At 34.4% G+C, this 25,228-nt stretch overlaps 1 protein-coding gene across 2 annotated transcripts in view; it reads left to right on the plus strand.

Moving 5' to 3' along the window:
* The first annotated feature begins 3,857 nt into the window (after window positions 1-3,857).
* Window positions 3,858-25,228, plus strand: part of GABRG2 (gamma-aminobutyric acid type A receptor subunit gamma2) — an 89,251-nt gene continuing 67,880 nt past the window's right edge. The window contains exon 1 of one of the 2 annotated variants that reach the window (XM_084761921.1): window positions 3,858-4,279. In XM_084761921.1, coding sequence (XP_084618047.1) covers window positions 4,176-4,279 — 104 coding nt within the window. In that variant the 5' untranslated portion in view covers window positions 3,858-4,175. The remainder of the gene's footprint in view (window positions 4,280-25,228) is intronic. The other variant, XM_084761920.1, reaches the window with a different exon arrangement.

The raw sequence follows: 25,228 nt of genomic DNA on the forward strand, positions 1-25,228 counted from the left end.
TGATGGGTATAAGATGGAATCTCAGAGTTGTTTTGATTTGCATTTCCCTGATCGCTAAGAAGATTGAGCATTTCTTTAAGTATATCTCAGCCATTCCATATTCCTTTGTTGAGAATTCTCTGTTTAGTTCTGAGCTCCATTTCTCAATTGGGTTATTTGGTTTGGTGGTGCTTAATTTCTTGAGTTCTGTATATATTAAAAACAAGGAATTCCCAAAATTTGTGGACAAATGGATTGAACTAGATATGATCATAATGAGGGTGTTAACCCAGAAGCAGAAAGAGTCAAATGGTGTATACTCACTTATATCTGCATACTAGCCTAAGGGGCATGTCCCATGAATGTCTTGACTTACCAGGAAACTGGGACAGAGGGGAAGACTTCCTACTGGGACTTTAGATGAGAGAAGCATGGGAGAATGGCAAAGTAGAAGTATCTAGAGGGTCCTAGAAACCTACAAGAAGAACATTATGATAGACAGATTTGGGCCCAGGAATCCCGTTCAAACAATAGCTCCAGCCAAGGACAATACGTGCAGTAAACTTCAAACCCCCACCCAGATCTAGCCAATGGACAAGACATTCCTCACAGTTGAGTGGAGAGTGGCGTCTAACTTTCACACGAACTCTGGTGCCCCATATTTGACCATGTCCCCTGGATGGGGAGACCTGGTTGCACTCAGAGGAAGGATAGCAGGCTACCAAGAAGAGATTTGATACCCTATGAGCCTATACAGGGGGAGGAAGTCCCCCTCAGTCACAGTCATAGGGGAGAGGAGTAAGGGGAAAATGGGAGGGAGGGAGGAATGGGAGGATACAAGCGATGGGATAGCCATTGAGATGTAATGTGAATAAATTAATAAAATATTTAAAAAATCTAAGTGCTATATTTTAATTTCTCATGAGCAACTATACAATCTAACTTTTAAATTTTTTAAAATTTATTTACATATTTACTTATTATCTCTTTGTGTGTGTGCACATGTGTATGTGTCAGAGAATCCTTGTGGTGGTCAGAATATAACTTTTGAGAGAGGATAACTTTCAAAAATCAGTTCTTTTCTTCCATCTTATTGAGTAGTTTTTCTGGATGTTTCTGCACTACACAGTTTGCTCCTGACTATGTAATTCTGCAAGCTTACTTCTGGGTAATTCTTTTGTCTCTGGGTCTTATTTCATGTTAGAAATGCCTGCAATACAGAAGGCGACCACTGCATCTGACTTATTTTTGGGGCTAGGTACCAGAATTGAATTCAGAGTTTGAAACACTATCATCCTATTCTACATAAATACTCTACTGGCCCACAATATTTAATCTCATAATTTGCTTCTATCGATACTGACCACAACATAACACTATTATGACACTTTTAAATTAAGAATAAAATTGAAATTTTAATACAAACAACATTAACAACACTAACAATAAATATAAATACTCTCATATAATGGCAATTTGTTTGTATTGAGAGATTGTGAGTGGTAGTTTCCTACAATATACTGTCTAGAACTTTTTTCAAATTTTAATATAATTTAAATCCATGTATAGATATATGCATACATATAGTTTACAATAAAATGAACCTCATTTTATTAGGTAATGGATAGAAATTTAATAAATTGAAATATGTGCTTGGGTAAGCACATATGGGTAAGATAATAACAAAATAAATGATTAAATAGTATATTTCTAAGCATCAAAAATAAAATATAGAAAATATTTGAAGCATATCAAAATAGCTTAATTCAAGGACTAGGATTCAGATTGGAAGATCCACTGGGGCACATGAAGCACACTAATCATAAATAGTACAATTAAAATTGTACCCAGACACTAAACATAACAAAATTTTCTGTATGTGTTCTTTTAATATGTGAGAAGGTATTCTGTTATTGAAGTAGATCACAATTTGTGGAGATTATTATGATTTTGCTGAAGAATGAGTATATGAAAATTTGTGAATGATAATTATTATTCCCATGGGTTTCATTATGTGAATGACAAATTGTATTTATTTGAAAACAGACATTGAAATTCCTGAAATGCCCCATAGGGGAAAAAAAAAGATTCTCCCCAGACAAGTACTTATATCATCTAGAAAAATTAGCGAGTTAGTGGGCTGTCTACTTGTTTGGCTTGGTCATTTAAGATATGGCAAAAAAAAAAACTGTCTTACTTCAATTTCTTCTAGCAACTCTGACTGGAATTAAGTGACAGGTACATTTCACTAGCCACTCCACTGAGTATGGTGATCTGTAATATTAGTGATCAATAACCAGTCTGTCTCATATTTATAGCATTTGCTTGTTTTTTTTATAGGTATCTAAAGAATATGCTTAAAGCTGCATTTGATCACATTAGATATAGTCACCAACAGCATGTAACTATAGACTGACTCAGCTCTGAATAAGATACAATTCTGACTGTGAGGAGGAACCATGGTCTTCCTACTCTAGCTGAGTGGGGACCATGTCACTAAAAGGTATTTAAATTTCCTCTGCCAGTGTTGAAACCACAGTGGGAAGAAACCTACTGGCCTCATGTGAATGCTGTGGGTGTTTATATTGGATTTTGTCCACATGCAATAAATAATTATGCTTAAAGTAAGTGTCCTGTAGGTTTCCTTGGTGTATCTGCTAGAAGAAATCTGCTGGGCTTATGTCATTGGCAGAACTTATCAGTAGTTCTGATTTTCTTAGGTGTAATTCTAATGTTAATGTTGGACCTGGGATCCTATTATATTGTGTTCAATTCCCATTCCCTAAACTTTCTGCTCAAATACCATTTGTACAGGATGATCCTTTATCACAGAAGGTTTTCATTTAGAGATGGCACACCGCTACTTTCCATGAAAAGCTGAGACAATTACCTTACGTGTACTTTATAAGAAATATCTTGCATATGAGATGCTCATTCTACAGGAAGTGGGAACCATTTGGCTGCCATTTCCCCCCAGGATATAAGATAGGGACTTCCTGTGGGGTTGATTAACTAGGTTGGGATATGAGAATTCCTCTGTCTCTATGGCTCATTTGATCAGGAAAAAAGTATATTAATATGGGAATTTCCAAGATTGTTTCCAGAACATCTAAAAATTAAAGTAACAAAGGTCAGAGGTCATGGAAGAAACAGAAGTGTGTCTGCCTTGTTAAATCTCCCACTATTTTGCCCACCGGTACCTGCATGCATAAGCAATTCAGGGCCCCATTTCCTGGTCCTTAGTCAAGCACATATTTCAATGGAGTTGTCTTGGTCAGCATTCCAACAGATGGACTTTCTACCATGATTTATGCCATCAGTGTTTTCTGCTTTCTTTCCATTTAAGTGTACTCAACCCTTCTCCTAGCAGGATGGTTCACTGGGCACAGCTCCTTCTTCCTCATTGCCTTTTGCCCCTCCCCCAACCAACTCAATTATGATTTAAGATTGTATGAATTTAAGATAAGGATTCCTCTCAAATATGGCAAAAAAAAAAAAGCCCTTTCTCTAATGATTCTGTTTCTTGGAATACTGAAACACCTCCTTTTGTCCTGTAAATGGAAATCCTAGCATATGGCTACAGGAAAGGGTTAAAAAGTGCTGGCAAGAATTCAGGCATGTGTTAATTCTTGCTGCAGCTTTCAGTCTCTTCCACTTTGACCTCACAGTTAATCTGCACGAGTTAATCTGCATGGAGCTTCTTCCAGTGAGTGTTTTTGTTTCTATTTCTTTTAAACAAACACGACAGAGGTTCACAAAGAGAGCACAGGCCCATCTAAAAAGAAAGATATGAAAAGAGAGCAAATAAATAAATAAACCTAAAAGGACGAACCCCTGGGAGTTCGTGGGAGTGCGTAGGGCATGCATGTGAGCGCCTTTCTGTTTCTCTCATTTGCCTCCGTGTGCATCTCTGGGTTTACCATCCCCCTGCCTCAATTATATTATCCTCCCAGACTTGGAAGCTGCTGCCTGAGCTGACGCTTTGATGGTATCTGCAAGCGTTTGTACTGATCTTTATTTCTGGCCCCTGAATATTAATTTTCGAAGCTGGTAGCAATACATCTCCTGAGTGACGGGACCTACTAGAGGCAGGTGGGGGGGGGGGAGCCAGCATCAAATCATCAGCATAATAATAATACAAAGGGGAGGGATTCTTCTGCAACCCAGAGGCGAGAGGCGAGAGGAAAAAAAAAGCGATGAGTTCGCCAAATACATGGAGCATTGGAAGCACAGTCTACTCTCCTGTATTTTCACAGAAAATGACGCTGTGGATTCTGCTCCTGCTATCGCTCTACCCGGGGTAAGATGGGCCGTTTTCAGCTTCGTTTGGCTCTAGAGAGATGTGGGGGAGAGATATGGATGTGGAAGTAGGGAGACCACCTAGATTTGAGACACTCTTTGGGGATTTAGGCTTTATAATTGAGGGAAGAGTGAGTATATGGGGTAGAGAGAGATGGATGAGAGAGGAAGGACATATTGGTTTATTTGTTAATGAACTAGATGTTATTTGTGTTTTGCTTCAGAGCGCTAAAGCTCACCTTATGGACTCCGTGTTCGGGGAATAGCATTTGAATTTGCTGCAATCTGATATAAAGTGGGCTGTACTCGCACACGCCGGCATTTGAGGCCATATTGAAGGCATTTGGGTGGGGGTCTGGAGGAGAAAATTACAAATGGGGTCCTGGCGAGCATGAACGTGGTCTGTGTGAGGGAGGATTGGGGGCAGGGGCAGAGCTGTTTCTATTACACACTACATTCTTTGATCGTGGAGCATTCAGTACCCCAGGTTTCCTATCCAGCCCCACTGACCCGGCGGCTGATTCCCAGATGGGCAAACAAGATTCAGCACCAAGGACAGCGGTCCAGCTAAGGGCCCCATGGAAACAGGCTTGTCAAACCTCATACAGCATCCCTAAATCTGCAAAGAGCTTGCATGTAGTCAGGCCAGTGGGCCAAGGCACAGCACAGAAGCCTGGTGACCCTCTCACCGGTTATTGCTACTTCTGCCTTCAGATGGGCGGGGGGGGGGGGGCTCCTGCACATGAGACAGTGAATATAGTTCAATGGATTATCTAGAACGGAGTTGGCCTGGCTGCTGTCTTGAAAACATATTCAACTAAATGACTGTAATGCCGAAATTGTGAAGTGTGCACGAGAGCATTACAGTATTTCTGCACAAAAAGGGGGGAGGAGAACCTGTAAAATTCCTTAGCATGAGTGTTCCCTTAAATGTTTTTCTTCTAGATTATGTAGAACTTCCTATGAGAGTAGAATCCCTCCAAGGACAGTGCACCATGGAAGTAGCACTCACCAAGTTACACTTTTCAACTAGAACCAATGTCAAGCTAGAAGTCCACACTTTTCTTAATATGCATTTCCGTGTTTCCATTTTGAAATAAAGCATATTTTTAAAACTACACCTATGCTTGTGGCATTCCCCAACTTCCAATAAAAGCATAAATCTATAGAAAATATCAAGGTACTGCTCCAAAGTTTTTTGGAAGCTGATGTAGTAGTCGTAATAACTAAGCTGAGGGGTTGTGGCTTAAGTACTTTTTAGTTTGGTTGAAGATTTATGTACATATCTCTGACCTTCTTTCTCTAGTATTGTGGATGGAACATGTCAAGTTTGAACACAGCAGCCATTCAATAAAAACAAAGAGTTAAAGTCTCACTTTGTAGATTGATGCAGGCAGTATGAGTTTAGCTCATTACCGTTCCCCACTCTTCTTGTCTTTTACCTTTACAATAAACTTTGAGTATTGACAGTTTGCTTTTAAAATATTACAAGAGTAAGAAGTTTTCCCTGAAAGAGGAAATGAGCACGTCCTTGGAACAGTGTCATATGTCACATGTCATAGTAGAACCATTAACCACTTTTCAATGCAAAAGCATCATACTTTGTCCTATTACACATTTTATGAAAGTTTGTAAACTTTGTTTTGGAAATCAGAGCACTAAAAAATAAGGCCTATCTTCTTTGAACCTGAAGCCTATAGAATAAAATATAGATCAGACATGGGTTTATATATCTTTTCTTCTTACTCACATTGATTTTAGTAAACAATTGGTAAACAGCTTCTGAGTATTTTGTTATGTATTTCACTTTCAATCAGTCTAGTTTACTTCAAAATTATTATTATTTTATTATTACTTTTGTTTTTGTGTTTTGGTAACAGGTCAACTATTTAAATACTCTATCATCTAAAAGCTGAAACTTGATTACATATAATACATATTACAATTGTAAAAGTAGCCTAGATTGGCCTTTTACATAGTTCTAAAAGATAGGATTTATGTGTCATGAGAATTCTAGACTAATAATTTTGTATCTTCAAAGTAATGATAGTTGAAGTAACCACTGCTGTTTGGGGCAGTGAATGTGATCAAAGTTTTATTTTCTGCATTCCAATAAATGATCTATCAGAATGGCTGAGTATAGATGGGGAAAACAGAAGCTTTGACTTCTAAAAATAGTGTAGAATTGGGGAGGAGGGTTACAATAAGTTTACTGGAAAAAATGGAATCCTAAAGTTCTATGTTGTAAACAATAGTAGGAGAAAGGTACTGAACATTGTTGGAGAAGAGAAGAAACATTTAATGGAAATTTTTATTTATAAAACTCCAAACAAGTCTTTCTTCTTGTCAAATGACTAACCTCACCTTTTGTGTCAACATAAAAGCAAAATCAATCTTAAGACAAAACACTGGAATAAGCATATTAAAAGCTTACACCTTTCCTTAGAATGAGAATTTCACAAACTTGAAATTTGCTCAACTTGTATGTGTCTTGTTTACAACTTGTGAGAATCACTTGGGGACTGACTAAAATGGAAATTCCTACACCACACACTGGATGATTCTGAGTCATGAGGTCTGAGTGAAGTCTAAGAATGCTAATTTTAACAACTTCTCAGAGCTCATTTTAAAGAAATAGGCCTGTTGTCTGCTTATTTAGAAAAGTTTATTTATTACCCAAGTTAATATTCATAAGTACCTCATTTTCTACAATTTTTTTCTGGCACGGCAAATCAGTTCTATATCCATAAGCAATCTAATTTCATATAAATGAAGTATGTCTATAAATTACAAATGAAAACCATAAAGGATGTTACTATATTTCTATCATCTGCAAATTAAAAACTATTTTGACAAATGTACCTACATATATGTCTATGTATGTATATTCCCAAATTCTATATACCCTAACTACATATACTGACAAGTAGGTTTTAAAATAAATTTTTGTAAGTTATTTTAATATAACTGCATTCTGTCACAGTTTTAAAAAGTATAAAAATAAAATACAACAAAAGCAATTGTAGGAAATTGTATGAAGAAAGACATTTTATGTTAATTAGCACAAAATATCTTATACTATACTTAGTGTGATATATAATTATTTTCAGAGAATTAGATTGGTAGGAAATAAGTTAGATTGAATTTTTGATAATCAACTTCAATTTTACATTGAAATAATATTTTTAATTATTTACTGTTTTTAATTTTGAAATTATAACATAATTAAATATTTATCCCTTCCCATCACTTCTTCCAAAGTATTCCATATACTCTCTGTTTCTCTATCTCATATTTATGGCCTTTAAATAATTATTCTCACACTCATATGCATATATTTATTGAATATCATTTTAATGTTCATATTTATTTTCTGTCCTTAACTGTTGTTGAGTAACATGTTTCAGATGAAATATTAGATGTTGTGAATAATTTTTATGTCATAATTATGTTTTTACACACATTTTTCACTTTTTCAAATTATAACCATAATCATTATAGAAATACATTACTTTTTTATATAATATAATAAGCTAATCTCCACTGGCATGGTTGTTACTCTACATGTTTACAAATATTTTACCTTATTTTATCTAGGAAACTACTTTTGTTTTTCATAAGCACATGCAATTGCTTTGGTTATCAGCATAGGATTCTGATTAATTTGCCTTAAACATCTACCTGAAAGAATAAAATAAGAGGATATATGTATGACTCAGAATTTCCTAGAATTCTTCCTCCACCACATTGTAGTCTAAATATCCAGTTGGCAGGCTGGGATTTCAAGACTATTTTTTGTTTTGTTTTGTGGTATGGTTTTGTTTTGCTTTATTTTTAGTGTCTCACTATGTGTAGCTCAGACTGGGACTCCAGGTTGGGTTGTAGGCTATGCTCCACACCAGCATACAAATTGTTTTCACTTAAAGAACTAAACTATATAAATGCATTTCTGTTATATTGTATTCATATTGTATTCAACTTATAGTAATTAATTCACAGAAAATTTAACTTCATGGTAAAAACCTGTTTAGATATTTTATAAATATTTATTCAAATTGTAAGTAAATCAAGACTGATTGTAGCAACATCATTCCTGTCGTTTGTATTGTGCTAACAGGACCCATAGTTTCTTGTTGGTTATAGCATCTTACTAGATCAAAAATAGATGTTTTAAAATGTAAGTAAATACCTCATAAGTAATCTTGTCAAGCTACCATACTTAAAATAACTGAGAGCATGTAAGTTTAAACCAATAACACCACAGGTAATAATGACTGATTTAAAATAAACCAGTTATATGTGTATACATGTTTGCACACTTACTATGTGTGACATGTGTTTATTCATCATAATGTACACATATCTTGTTAATTGAATCTACACACATTCTCATTTTGTTATTTCTGATTCTTCGGTTATCCTTCAGCAAATCACTTAATCTGTCTATAATTATCTTATCTTGCTGGTTAAACCTGGGTGACAATGACTATTTCACCAAGTCATAGTGAAGATTAGATATAATTGGCACACATATGTGTAACTCACTATATCTACATTTAAGACGCCAGTAGATTTGAAAACATGTCTATTTTATTGCTGAGTTTGAAGATGCTTTATATTCCTCTAATGACCCACAGCATGCACTATGCTGGGAATGTGGTTTAGAACATGAAAACGCTAAGCAATCACTGTGATTGAGCCACATCCTCTGTCAGGTGATTTTTTTTCCCCTCTTAATATCAATCTGGAAAAAAAATCATGGAATTACCATCCAAATTGAAATTATGATGGTTTTGATATCCATACTGGTTTAACTTCCAGACTGTTTAATTAAAGCTTTTAAACATTCTTCTGTGATCAATTTGGTTAAATTGTTTTTGAAAAATCACAAGTATGTGCCATTTTAATAAAGCATAATTGTAGTACATCAGGTATAACGGATTCTAGGAAATATATCTTAAGTAAACATAGCTCTTAGATAAATTAAAATATTCACTAGAGCAACTGGGTGTGGTGGATCACACCATTAATTCCAGCATGTGTGCTTCAGTGGCAAGTAGATCTCTGTGAGTTCAAGACCAACCTGGTCGACAAAGGTAGTTCAAGACAGCCAGGGCTATTACACATAGAAAACCTGTCTTGAAATAACAAACAATATCATCAACAAAACCAAACACAAAAACCAAACTATTAATCTAAATTTTCAGAGGATTAATTGAGATCTTAGCATTTGCCTATTATAGTATCATTGAATATTAATTACTCTGTAGTTTCTAGACAGAAATGTTTAGACACATCTTGCTATTCTGTGTCTCAATGCATTTAAGAACATACTAGGTTCACCAGTTTAGATACCAAATTATAATTGTATTTGAAAAAATAAATCTCTCTTCTGCTCATGTATATGAAAGTAAAAAATAGTGGATTTACAATTCCTTCACTATGCAGGACCTAGTGTGTAATGTCAACAGCGTTTTAAAAGTCTTTGTCCTCCATTGAGCAAACTCACAGGAAAATTTGCTCAAAGGTGTTCTTCAACATTGTTCCAAATATTATTTAAAAAGTGAAAAATAAAAAAGATGAAAATCAATCAATAATATTAATATTAAAGCAGAAATGACATCACTTCATTAAATCTAAAGACTTAAACTTGCAATTTGTGGATATTAAAGAATGCTATTTTTAATCACCTCCATCATGCTATGGGGTGTCCTAATATCAAAACACTGTTTTTACTTCTAGAAGAAAAAGGAGTTACAGTTTCTAGAAATTTATTATAGTTTTTAAGTTTTACTAGAATGCATACATCAGTGCTCTTATATCCTCAATAAACTTGTTAGGTAGATGAGGAAGATAATACTTCTCCCTTCAAAGAACTGTAATAACTCAGAAGCAAGGAGATTAATGGGTCTGCCTGGAAAGTCTTCAGTATCAGTTTTAGTAAAGGCCCAGATTCCTACTGTTATATTACTATTATACACACCACACTGTACAAATATACAGCCACATCAAAACAAACCTCAATGGGGAAAAAAGCCAACACATAGGTTGTTTTGAAGTATAACAGGAGTCTTCACGTTGCATTCCTGGAGGAGTTTTTCCTTTTTATTTGTTCCATATACTGGAGATTGAATGTCCTTTGAGAGAAAATGAAAAGGCCAATTTTAAGTTACATATTTGTGGCTTAGTGTAAAAATAAAATTTAACTCCAATTCATATTAATCCTTGTAGTATTATATTATGAGTGCATAAATATGGTAATAATTCTATATTATTATGAGATCATTATATAGCTGTACATAGATAAAGTACTGTGTAAATGGTAAATAAGTAGCACTGACATTACACTTTCCACCCAGTCATAAAGGAAGCCATAAGAATGGAAAATAACATAGCATTGGCAAAACAAGGGATCTTTTTAAAAGCAAAGATCCTTGGTAGTAATTGAAACCCTGCCATGAACACAAGTTTACTTACAAAACACAAGTCTATGTAGCAGGCCGAATAGAAATAAACTCTGTACTTTATTGAAGCAAATTTAGGTACGTGGTCTCAAACAAAGTATATATAGTATGTCGACATTCAACATAAACTTGTGGTAGGGAAAAAATAAGAGATCGATGGTCTTTTGGGCTGTTTGGCAGTTATCAATCTTTTTTTATTGGATGTGTCTCAATATTACCTAAAATACATAATTGGTAAACCCTCTATATACAAAATTTTGTTACAATACTTGGCTCTAGTGATGCATGCCTTTAATCCCAGCACTCACGAGTCAGAGGCAAAGCCAGAAGACCGTCCCTGTGTTTGAGGCCAGCCTGGTCTACAATAGTAAATTTCAGGTCAGCTCAGCCTACATAGAAAGACCTCATCTCAAAGACAAAAGCAAGAAGGTGTAAGTCAGTAACATTTTTCTTAATTTATTAAAGAGCTAGTATTCGAGTTAGATTTACCATAGTGTCTGAGTATAGAATTATGGAACAGCGTTCGCCACAAGATCTGTTCTCATCGATTTGTCGATCTGACGCATGTGGATATAGGTTATGGCTGTGATGGTGTACAAATAGCTATTAAACTTTAACCAGATAAATGGCATACAAAACAACTACGTGATGCTGTAAGAGGGCAGGGGGGAGGTCCAGTGCTCTGAAAGCATAAGACAAGGCACCTGAGATTCACAAACATCTGAAATTCATCTGCAAATATTTAGTTTTAATATACTGAAATTATTTTCTCTTCTTGTTTCTTATAGTCTTAAGTATGATTTTATATCAATATTTCTAAAACGTAAGAAAATTATAAATTAATGTGGTTTATTTTGTAGAAGAGAAATATATTATTTTTGAAATGTCCTCTTAGTATTTAGAAAATAAGTATTTTAAATATAAGGAAAAACAAAACAAAAACAAAAACAAAAACAAAGGGAAGTGATTAAAACCACACTCTGGTGTATGGCACAGACTTAGCATAGAGTAAATTTACACAACTTCAATGTGTGTGTGTGTGTGTGTGTGTGTGTGTGTGTGTGTGTGTGTGTGTGTTATATGCTATAAAATACAAAATACATAAAATAACCTTTAATTGTGTTGTATAACATATTATGTAATATATTGATATATAACAATATCTCCAGGTTATTTTCATGCAAGTAAATATATATACACACACACATATATATTTATTACCTATTATCTCTTATTGGTCTATCTTCTCTGAACCTCTGATAATTCAATATAAATGGTCAAATACAGTCATAAAAGATACCATGGTCATCTTAAGTATGTATGTCAACTTTACAGTTAATTCAAGAAGCATTAAAGCAAGAAGCAAGGCCATTTGGATACAGCAAAATCACAATATAAGGATGGAGGCATGCATATTTTAATTCCAAAAGAAACTGTGTGTCATATAAAAGTACACATACAAAACTCTTAGTGCCTTGGTGAAATTTTTTATTTTAGCATTTCCAATATAATATTTTTGTAAAAATGAATGCATATAGTCATATTAATAAATTGACTGCTCCCTTAAATCATTTTTAAAATTTCCCTCTCTAAGAATATACAAATTTTAAATAAATAATTACTATACTAAGGGGGGAACCATTTATAAGTGACCAGACATATCCACCAAAATACTAATTTAGGATACTATCTTTTTATTTGACAACCCATGCAGAAAAAAATTTAAAAATATTTCCCTTTACTTTCTATCTTAGGAAAAATAGTTTTAATGAATCTGTTTCTATCCAAGTATATGTCCAATAACAATTTATTTAATTAGATAGTGGGAATCTTATTTCCTCTGTACGATTTCTTCATTTTGAAATGGAAGAAAGAAAGAACCTATTAGTCTCTTTAATAATTTCTTCCTTTTAAACTTTTCAATCCATCAAGTATGGCAAAAAACAAGAGAAAACAATCTATAGCAAAACAACACTAAGGCAATACATTATAAGGTATGATATATAGTCTTTAAGAGGACAAACTGCTGAAATATATTTGGTTATTCATTCATTTATAGTTAGGCATTTACTTACACAATGAGACTCAGGCACATGCTTTATTTTCTCTTTGCCAAATTCACTTATGTGTAAAAGAAGGTTACTATTCCTCATATCTTTGTTTTGAGCAGTGATTGATGAGTATACTTGTGCCTATTACTTCTGTTACTAATGCAGGGTCTTTGTCTATTTCCCGTGTGTCTATGTTCTTTCTTAAATCACTTACTATACCAAGGTAATCCTATCTCACTTTATTAACTCTAAATTTTACGAGCATGCGAAAGATACAATTTTAAAAATTGTAATTACTTTGTTTTCTGAATTTCTGTTTCCGTCTTTAAACTGGAGTGGGGTAATCAAATTAGGGGAAAAGAGTGTAATTTTTAGAATTTCTGCACTATTCATTTTAAATATACTATTTCTGTGAACCTGAGACTATCTCTAATGATGTGAAGAAAGATCCAATAAAAATGTATTTTTATGGGACTTTTCCCTGAATATAACATATCCTAATAAAATCAGAGAGGTTTTTATTTTCCAGTAAAGGGTACCAAACTACTGATATTCATTTGTTCTTAAATTTTTATTAAACTCATTATTGAGGACAAACTTTGTTTGCTTATCTTCACAGTCTAGTCTAGTTTTGTTAGAATATGTGCACTTTATGCATGGAAGGTACAGGAAAAGATAAAACTGCAAGCTGATATTTTGCTATCATGTACATGACTAAATCTCCAATTTCTTTGTACCTCATAGATGTGATCATAGGGGGAAAATTGTAACTTAGGTTACTAGATCAGCCCCCAAAACTCCCTTGTGACATTATGTTTGCTATCTGACAATTCACTCATGACACAGAGGAAAGAATTCTCCAAGCTTATATGTTCAATAACAACCTAGTTAATTAGTAAATTGTTTAAGATTTAAGGTATAGTTAGATGAGTTTTTATTGATAGGATTTCTTCTAATTTAGGTGACCATAGATTTCTTTCTACTTTTGAAATAAGTAATAATGAAATTAAATGTCTATGTATTTTCTTTTATGCTCATTTTATTCTTCCACATAATAATTTGAGATACAATGATGTTGCTTAAATCACAAAATCTTTTTATTGTTGAGATTTTTAATATATCTTCATGGTGTATATGGATTGAAGTTAACGGGGACAATGTCGCCATTTATATTATTGTGTAAGTATATTTTATACTGTGCTTTAATTTCCCTTCAGAAAAGATTCTAGATGCAAAAACAGATGTGTTATAACACTACAATAAAATAGTAGAAGAGTTTTCCACTGTCACAACAGTGAAAGTTACTTCAAACTTCATGCTGTTTGCAATAATCATGTATGCATATTGTCAATTCCTAAAAGGTAGCAGTTTAAAATAAATACGTCCTGAGAAACACAGAGTAGCTGTAGTTCAAATTTGTGCGATGGTAGTTCTACAGATTTTCAAATGCACTAAACAATTTTCTCTCACACTCTTCAAGTTACACACTAACTCTGATGACTTATGCTGTAGTTAACCTAGACAAACTCTGACATTGTGGTAGTGGTCAAAGGAAATATGTTGTCGTGGTCCTGTTGGAACTGGCATATAAATGTATCATAGACTGTGAATAAAATCACAAGAATGGAAATTAGTTTCTCACCGGACTGCAGAAGTGAAAATGTGAGATTAGCCTGGTGTGCCTCTAATAAGAGTGTTCCTCTCTGTGACAGAACTTTTTGTATGCCACACTGAATGTAATTAGATGCCTTTAGCAACCAGGCTCATTCTCTGTTTTCATTGTATTTGCTATATCAGAGTTTATTATCTATTTCTCATTTTCTTTCAACCATGCTGCTATTTTCCACATGAAATTTTCATGTAAGAGTTATTTCAGAATTTTAGAGTTTTTTTTACACACTTCTTTTTATATTTCACGGCTTAAAATGGAGGTCTTAAGTGGAATAATATTTACAAAACTAATTATTATTTTTGAAAACCTGAATTAATAAAGTGCCAATATTGAGGAGATGAGTACAGCTCTTCAGCCATACTTCAAGACAATGAACACACACACACACACACACACACACACACACACACACACACACCATTTATAGAATTAAATAAATAACAAATAAAATTAACAATGCCCTAAAACCACAGATATGCAAACATTCGAATAAGCCTGAAAATATCCATCATAGTGTTTAAAGGTTTTCCAGGCACCTTGGTGGCAAGTAGTTAATTTACAGTTTTGCAGATCCACCAAAGAAGGTTTTCCTAAAACTCTTGGTTGTTTCCACTTGCAATACAATATTTTTTTGTGTGTGAAAAAGCCCCAAAAGACATCCTTGCAGACACACAGGGAATAAGACATCACTATATTCAATTAACTCTTTTTTTTTAACTTCTGATTTTAAATAATTTTCCAAACAAATTCTTATCAGATATTTAAGTGTCAGTGAAGTACATAAAAAAGTTTCAAGTGAATTTTAGGCAGAAAGCTAGAAATAAAGGGTCCATACTTATTTGTGGCAACCAAAATGTGACATCCTCCTTTTCTATTAACTTTTGAAGGTGATGTTTCTGCTCTGAGTCTATTACTATTACAGGTGCTAAAGACAGAGCTGAATAAGTAAATATTTCTTCTTGGTTCTTATATTGCAGAATAAAAACAGGTCTTTGAAATATAGTGGCTTATATGTATGATGATATTATAAGCCTACCTTTATAACTTGCAGCCAATGCTATACCTTATGTGCTGACCTGTTCTACTTATTTCTTCTGACCTCAGAAAGTTATATAACTAACACGTATTTTCTCCTCAGTCATTTTTATTTTTTACACAACTACATTCACAAGATTCCCTTCATGTTCCCTCGGATGACATGGCCAAATATGTGCCTCTCCTGAGCTCTGACATGTTCTGTTGATTGTGGAATAAAAACAAATTAAAGTAGATAAATCCATTTCTTCATTACATGTCCTGGCGTTTCCGCCTTTAATAAATGTTACTGTACTCTTTGTATTTTCTTGCTTCCATCTTATCTTCAGCACACACAAGGTAATGGAGAATACCCTTTTCCTCACAGGCCTTGCAGAGAGAAGGCAGAGAAGAAACAAAACAATAAAAGAACAGTAAGATTTTTAAAAATCCCACCATAACAATGGAACTTTAACATTACAATATGTATTAGAAACAGTTGGACTAAAGTTTGTGATATTATTAAAAATAAAATGAGAGTAATTTATTTTTCTTTTTTTTTCTCCTTTATTAATTTATTCTTGTTACATCTCAATGGTTATCCCATCCCTTGTATCCTCCCATTCTTCCCTCCCTCCCATTTTCCCCTTATTCCCCTCCCCTATGACTGTTCCTGTGGGGGATTATCTCCCCCTGTATATGTTCATAGGGTATCAAGTCTCTTCTTGGTAACCTGCTGTCCTTCCTCTGAGTGTTTTTTCATAGGATGCTCAGGAGAAACCATTCTGTATAATGAGTAGGGCATTATAGTGATTTATTTTTAAATTAAAAGAAGTTGAATCTATTATGGGATTGAAAAAGCATCATGCTTACAATTAGAATTCATTTGGGTAAAAGCAAGAGCAAGTACCTTAAGGAAATAGGAGTTTGACATAATTTGAGCACTTAACTAAATCCAGACCCCCTGTAACCAAAGGTGGAAAAGCCAGAAGAAAAAAAAAATTGGGAGGCAGGAAGCTACCTGCTAGTGCACAGACTTACACAGCCATTTTCTGAACTTGAACTGTAGCTCAGGTAAAGGCTTCGGGTTGGCAGAAATACTTCAAGAAGTCAATCTCATTCTAAAAGAAGTTCACACACCAATTTTTAATACTTGACAATCAACTTACTAACTATTGGCTTTTTGCTGTCTCAGTAATCCTATCTTGTATTATGCTTAAACCAGGCCAAGGATCATTTGTTAATTCTCAAAGCAGGCCATTTATTTCAAATTATTTATGATGGTTGAAAAATTTCTCTAATATCCCACTCTCCACTCTACTGTGGAGAGTGTTCTGTCCATTGGCTAGATCTGGGTAGGGGTTTAAGGTTTACCGCCTTATTGTCCTTGACTGGTGCCTTAGTTTGAGCGGGACCCCTGGGCCCAAATCTGCCTATCATAATGTTCTACTTGTAGGCTTCTAGGACCCTCTGGATCCTTCTACTTTGCCATTCTCCCATGCTTCTCTCATCTGGAGTCCCACTAGAATGTCCTCCCCTCTGTATCAGTTTCCTGGTAAGTGAAGGCTTTCGTGGGACATGCCCCTTGGGGAGGGGGAGACCTGGTGGCACTCAGAGGAAAGACAGCAGGTTACCAAGAAGAGACTTGATATCCTATGAACACATACAGGGGGAGGTAATCCCCCTCAGGAACAGTCATAGGGGAGGGGAATAAGGGGAAAATGGGAGGGAGGGAAGAATGGGAGGATACAAGGGATGGGATAACCATTGAGATGTAACAAGAATAAATTAATAAAGGAGAAAAAACAAAACAAAAACAAACAAACAAAAAAAGCCAAAAAATTTTTTTCTCTATATATATTTAATTGGCCTGTTTATACAAATTTAGTTTCAAGGTGCCAAAACTATAGAATTAAAATTTTATTAGTTGATTAATTTTAAAATTCTGAGGAATTGTCATGTTTTAGCAAGTATGTTTTAATTTCTTACCTATAAAATTTATCAATGTGGACTGAAGTTAGCAGAAGTAAGATACATCTATGCTGAAAACTGACTTTTTAAAACTGTGATGTAGGCAGTTTTTTGCAAATACACTTTTTTGCAAATCCAGTCTCAAATTTTTCTTAAGCTATCTTACTCCTCTTATTGGTGATCAATTGCCCACTGCTTCTTGACCGTCATGTTAAAGAGGTTTGCAGTGTTTTGGTTCTGCAAGTCATTGGCTTCTACAAACCCCAGAGCTAAAGATGCCATCAAACAGAACCTGAAGCCCACAGCAGATTCCTCTGCTCACCTGCCACCTGCTCATGCCAAGTTCTCACCAAAGTGTTTTCAAATGCCCCAATCTATGACTTTCTTTTGTTTTTTTAACTGCACAATAGTATTAATTTTGAATGACTCACTGTTCCTAACCTTATGACACGGGAAATGATCTCAATTTGTTGATATATCAATTATAAAAACTATTTTTCTTAATGTAAGTGTTTAATTTTCAGTGAAATCAACAAGGTGGTTTAGAACATATTGAAAAATAACCTTCATAAAACCATGTCCATATTAGAGCAGAGTATTTGGGAAATTGTGTTTGTTCTTAGGATGTTGTCACTTTGGTTTACTTGATACAAGTTCTCTCTTGTTCTTGCCGAGTGCATGGAGTCTGTTTTTAACATTGCTGAAATTAACTGGCATACAGAAGTACTAGGAAATGTAATGTGCTGTCTAATCTCCAAAAGCCAATATTTAAATTGTGTAAAAAACTTACAAAACTACTCTACTTTTCAGTAATATAATATTCATTATTGTAATCCCAGGAAGTAACATAAACTTTAAGGGAAAACAGATTTTTTAAAAAAATTATCTAAATTTGAGAAATATAAGGCACATAAGAAGAACTCAACATTATAAGCTGGTAGTTATAAGGTAAATGCATAGTTCATGAACAATAGGCCAACTCTACGGAGTTTTTAGATGGGCAACATAAACACAACTTTGTTTGGATATCTTTCAGTTTGGAACATTTAACTACGTATCAGGATATATTCTGGTATTCAATGAAAAATAAAACATACTGACGTTCTTTTCTTACACCTGCTTTTTGTGACCTTCACACTTCACTAGACCTGGGGTAGGTTTGGCTTTTCCCACACAGGACAGGTTATCCTGTCCATCTATGACTCTGTTATAAGCCATATATGCATGTATGTACGGTTTTATTTCAATTTTCATTTTATTTTGATAGAAAAAGAAATAAAAACTTTTATCAGTTTCTTAAAATAGTGTGCATTATGGAAGAAAATACTCATCTTTCACACAAAACATTGAGACTTAAAAGTGAAGAGAGAAGCTCTTCAGTGGGTTTGACCTGTGTCAAGTTAGATGCACTGGGAGACAGATTAGTCATGCCCAAGCTCAGAGAATGTGATAGCATTGTCTTTCATGTTGAGTGCTGCCTTCCTCTACTTGCTCAAGTGTTTGTCTTCACAAATAAAAAAAAAAAGAGGTGTTTGACACCAGCACTGCACTTAACACTTCTCTGTCTAACTACAGCTGTGTCTTCAGTGTGAATCTTGAACACAAGCTGATTAACTGAAGGTTGAGAAAAATGTAAACCTCTAAAGCATCATTTTTGAAATTCAGCCACACTCTCATGATTTCCCAGCAACTAAGTGACATCTAGAAATTTTTATATTGAATATGCATTTTTATAGATTTATCTCATTTTGGTGATGTGAATACACACAGCGTATGTGTGTATTTTCGTGTGAGTACAGGTGACATGGATGCCAAAAGTATAGGGTTCCCTGAAGCTGGAGTTACAGGCTGTTGTTGCTGGTTGCTGTGGGTGTTGGAATCTGACTCAGTCAGGTCTTCTGAAAGAGTACTGTCTTCATAACCACAAAACCATTTTTTTCACATCATCATTTACTGATATTTTTAAAGGCAACTACCAGTAGTTCAGTGTAATTTTATAATCTTGGTAAATTCATTTAAAAATAATAAGAACTAGAAGATTAGTATCACTTTTCTTAATGGAAGACAGCCACAGAGGTATTGCAATAAAACCAGGACAATGTTACAATGTTTTTATTACGTGGTTATTGTCTATCAGACAAGTTGACTTTGTTATCACTCTCTTTACAAAGCATATTAGCTAGGTGAATACAATGGTTGAATGCCAATTACAGACAATTGAGAGTTTTATGAAATATGATTAGACATGCTGGAAGAAAAGTAAGGACAGTAAAACTTTCTGAATATGCATTTTAATGTCTCTTTATACTATATTTGACACTTCAAATTGTTTGTTTTCCCAGAATGACTTCAAAGATTTAGGTCAAATACAGACTATCTGAATAGGACACAAATATTAAAGACAATGATTTTTGGTTGTCAGTGTATTTTCAGTTGCATAACAAAAAACACAAAATGATTATACACTCCAAAAGTAAAAGTTAAGTTTAAAAAGTTTAAGAAGGGATATCCAAGATATTGTGTCTTATTCTATTTCAATTGCTCTTATTTTCCTCACACCTCAAAATCACTTGAATACCCATGTTTTGACTTTACATTTGATCCATTAAGCTACTATCTAAAAATATTTTCCTGTAATATTTATATTTTTATAAAGATATCCAAATAATTTTAGAACCTGTTTGAACATTTGTTGTGGAAGAAGGCGTGTTATGTAGTCTTAAGCACAATAGCTAGCATATACAAAGAAATATAAATTATGTGCCCTGCGAACTAATTCTTGGTGGTGCATATAATCACACTCTTCTCTGACATTAACTTTTATGTCTTGTGTATATTTATTGTTGAAGTTTCCTTTGATTTCCACTGTCAGATCAGAGCAAGGCATGCAGAGTCTCAGGGTAGAATATCACTGAACTGGTACGGTGCTCACTTAGCTTACGGAACACCTGGGTTTGATCTGCAGCATAATTCTTAAGAAAATGATAATTTTATCAGTTTTCTAAACTAAGCCATTGATGTTTTCCTATAAATCAATGAATAAGTAGAACCGTGAGTATTCAGTAATTATCTACTTATATTTCTTTCTAACTCTATTTAATACTTTTATTTCTATCTTATGATATAACTATCCTTGACTTTCAAATTTGTTACTTGTGGTCTTGAGCTTGTGCCGTTGGGACCTAAAACCTATTCCTAGTGTGTGTCATGTACATCATTTGCAATTTCACATACAGGGACGGCTGGCATTTAATGAAAAGAACAGTGGCTGACAGGAAACAGAGTGTAACAGAACGTTCATCTGCATATTAGCTTTAATTGTTTTATAAAAAGGTTAAGAGAAACTTAATTTATGATTTTAAGTCATTTTACAAATAACACATGCTGTTGCTTGTCCATTCAATATTTTTGAAAATGTCAAATGGCCATCTTAGTTAATGTCAGGTATTTGGATGATTTTGGAAAATATTATTGAGGTCAGAAATAGCTCACTGTGGTCTACTCTTCCCGTGTCTAGCTCGTAAGGTTAAACCTGGTTATTTTAAGCTGTCTTTGTTTTGTGAAATAAAATTTAAATAAGTACATAAGGCATAAATAAAAATGGGGGTATTGCACAAAGAAACAAAAATTTAATCATTACCAACAAAATTTGGAAAGAAAATATTGTCTAAAATCCAGGAAATAACGCCACCTATTTGCCCAATCTCTGTCTTCACTGTATTGTCTCCAATTAACTTCTGTCCTCATTTAAACACCAGAGTTATATTGTCCTGTCCTTAAATTTTATATCACATCTGATTGTATATGTGTACATGTACAGCGTGTTTTGCTTAGATTCGTATATTTAACTTTTATCTTGTTTTATGTAACTTCAGTTTGCTAACTTCATTGTATTTAGCACTTCATTACATGAAGAAGCCATATTTTATGTGCCAATTCTACTGTCAGTTTGGATTCTATTCTTTTCTATCTGTTAATCAATGCAGTAATGAGCCTTTGAATATCCTTATGCCTGTATTTTAAAATATATGTGCATAGATATCTTTCTGCAATGAAATTATAGGTTAAATGGCTACATTATAAAATTTAAAGATGCCCATGACAGACAGATAATAGTAAAATATTTTCCTCCTAAAGGGGTATGAAACCTATCACTCTATGTCATCCCACATTTCTTTGGAGGAGAGTTATACCAAAATAACAACAATCCGTGACAAGAGGGTTGTTTTGACACTACATAGGACAATAGGGAGGGACAAATCGAGAGGGTCTTGTTCGAGTTGTTGTTTTGTTCCTATTTTTAAGACAACTTTTCATTATGTAATCTGTATATCTTAGAATTTTTACACAGCAATGGGCTGGTTTCATATTCAAGGCAAACTTCTTGCATGGATCTTTAAGTGCAGACAATACAGATATGAGCAACCATGCTCAGCCTGAACTTGTGTTTTTGTTTAAATGTACAATTTAAAACATTGAAGTACATCCTACCTTTGCCATTATACTTATTTTTGTTCTCCTTTCCCAAATTAATATGAAGTACTGACACTTACAATCAAGATTCTTTTCAGCTAAGGAAACTTATTTGTGATGGATAGTTCATAGATATTTTTCATTTTATGTGCTGTAATAATGTGAGTGATGATTGATTCAGTCAAATAGACACACTTATTAACAGATATAAACCTAATTGAAAGAACTGAGCTCTATGTGAGCTAATAAAGCCATTCCAATCTGGGCAATTTTCTCTCAGAATGATCTACATGCATACACATTTAATACCCATTCATTGACACCCTTCTTAGCAATGACTATGTAGGTCAGTTACACATTTTTCCAGGAGACAGATACATGTACAGACTACTGAACTTTTTACAAATGGAAAAACTCTTGTCCTGAGTGCACTATTCATGAAAAGCAAGACATCCTCCAAGAGCTCTGGTTCATCTAGAAACAGGATGGAGTCCAAGAGTCCAGTGTTTTGTACTGGTTCTCTTGCACTCCCATATGCTCTAAATGCCTCTATTTTACTTGCTCATGAACCTTCTACTAAATTCTCCCTTTTCAGATGCATCATCTGGGAGGAAGTGCCTCATACAACTGTCTTACTTCTATGAGTGTGTTGCTTTCCAGAAGCAACACAAGTTGAAATAAAGCAGCTGATCACCCCTATTAACTTAAATTTCAAGGCTTGCTGTTATCCTCCAGAGTGGGAAGATCAAATCATTGTTGTCTATATTGTCAAGTGTGTGAAATTTGAACTTTATTAACTTTCTGTTGATGGTGCCATGTTGTTTACTTGGATCATTATAAACTGATTTATCCTTCAGGGAAAAATGAGCTGTAACCATCATTTATTGTACATGGTCTTTTTGTTGCCTAGTGGATGATGGCACATCAAGCAGCAGTTCTCGTCTTGTGGGTTGGAACTCCCTTGGGGAGCTTGACTGGCCCTTTTGCACAGAGTCCCCTAAGAGCATTGCAAAACACAAGGATCTTCATTCCAATTCTTAATAGTAGCAAAATTACAGGTATAAAACAGCAGCGAAAATAATTTTATGGTTGAGGGTCATGCATCATCAGGAACTATATTAAAGGGTCGCAATATTAGGAAGGCTGAGAACCACTGCCATAGAGGATTCTTTAATCCCAATACCCTTTCAAAGTCTTGCAATATAAAGTTTACAAGTTGTGATTTTGGTAAAGCAAATTGATTACTGATAATTAGGAATGTGTGTATTGATTTCTGACAGATGCAAGCTATAGGGGCATTTATGTTTGTTGCACAAAATGAGAGACACATTGAAATTTTTAAAGTTTTTTTTCCTATAACACAATGGATGTTTAATAGTACTGACCTTTGAGATTGTTATTTCTATGATGAAAACCAAGTATACACCCACCAAAGCACACCACTTATTCTTAGGCTAACAAGAAGGTTCAGTGGATTAGTTAAATATCTCAGTGAAGATGTCTGGAGGGTAGATGAAGCCATAAGGGATAATGCCTGGCTGTGGTAGGCCTAAATACAAAATTAAGAGATCAAAACATCCATTGTACAAGAATTTTTAATAGAAATAATTCAAAGTTGTCATCTTTCTGATATATATGACTTGGGGAATATATAATGATATGCAAAATACTATATGTGTGAATAATTGTGTCTATAAAATACACTTGCAACCAGTACCAACATTAGTGCGACTTATTTTTAAACCACACTAGCAGTTTAAAAGTATTGTAATCATGAAAATGATATTCCATTTATTATTTGAACACATTACCTATATTATCAAAAGAAAAATATGAATTCACTTAAATGACAGTGAGTATCAGTGAGTTTACAGACAAGTCAACTAAGCCACAAATACATTTTGATTATTGTCCAATTGTCTGCTCTTCTATAAAGAGTATAATAAAAAGATCCCCCACTTAACCTAGAACTTTAGTAAATTTATTAGGATATGACATAGATAACAATATAAAACCCCATAAAATAACTATTTTTTCACAGCAAACACCCCAAATAGCAAAATCAAATATTTCGAGTCTTTTATGTAATCATACTTTTTTCTTACAAGACTCACCTTTTCCTAAATAACTCATTTTCAGTTTTAAGGCGAGTTAATGTTCATAGTTATGGTTTAGTCAAAACCACATATAAACCAATCAAGACAGAATTAAAATGAATATTGTGATTTATAACATGGAGGCAAGGATTCAATGACTGTTGTTTGAACCTAGGCCCAGGACCCTGTGGGCAGAGATGAGCTGGTGCAGAGTCAGTAACACAGACAACAGGAGTCGGGAAAGTGGCAAAAGCAGACTCCTTTATTCCAGGAAGAGGATAGCCCTTTATATCTCACGCCCAACGTCCAATTGGCTCTCATACTGCAAGCTATCTCATCACCAGTTACGCCATCATCAGTCTCTGGGCATGCGCGGGCAGGTCTCAGGCTGCCTTTACACGGAAGCCCAGCCTTGCATGACTGTTATTAACAACAGGTTTTGTTCCTGCTCAATCGCAGGCCTTGTTCCTCCTACAACTAAGGAAAATGGGAACAGGATAGCATTTGTTAATAAGCCTCACTTATGACTATAGATGGAGCTTAGGGTTCTGCATTTTCTAGAAAAATCCCAGAGACTCTTCAGGCTACTAGTCCACAACTCTTAGCTGGACAGCCTCTAGCTCTCCCAGCTTTCCACAAGTAAGAAAACTGAAGGTTTGTGGTCACAGCTCCACAGACAACATCATCCGATGGGTTTTTTAAAAAAATGTGATCAAGTATCTTAAAATACTTTTGATTGTATTTCCTTTCCTTTATAAGGAGACTTTATGAACTAAAAAAGTGATAACTCTAAATAGTCCCTAGGGGACTCTAACTGGTTCCTGAACTTAGATTTTCAAGTTTGTGTTTGGTTTAAACCACACACCAGTTTAATAGATTTTTTTCTTACATGATTATCACTTTGTGCCCAGACGTTCTTACTGTTCCACAGGATGCCTCATTTACTGAACAAGCATTATCATTGCCCATCCTTAAATACAGAAGCCTCATTTCCAAAGACAAGAAGAAACAGCCTATCATGAACAATGGAGGTTTTTTTCCCACTTTTTTTTTTCAGACAAATCTGGAAATGATCCTAGATCAATGCATCATCCCCTTTCATGTAGATCTTTGCTGAGAGAGCTATGGAGAAGCTAGACGTCTTTTATCTATAATATAGGGACTCGTTATTTTTCTTCCTGGAAACCATCTGTGTTTAGCTATTTTGAA

The sequence above is a fragment of the Acomys minous genome (genome assembly GCF_964271855.1).
Source record: "Acomys minous genome assembly, chromosome: 16".
In the NCBI taxonomy this organism is placed as follows: domain Eukaryota; kingdom Metazoa; phylum Chordata; class Mammalia; order Rodentia; family Muridae; genus Acomys; species Acomys minous.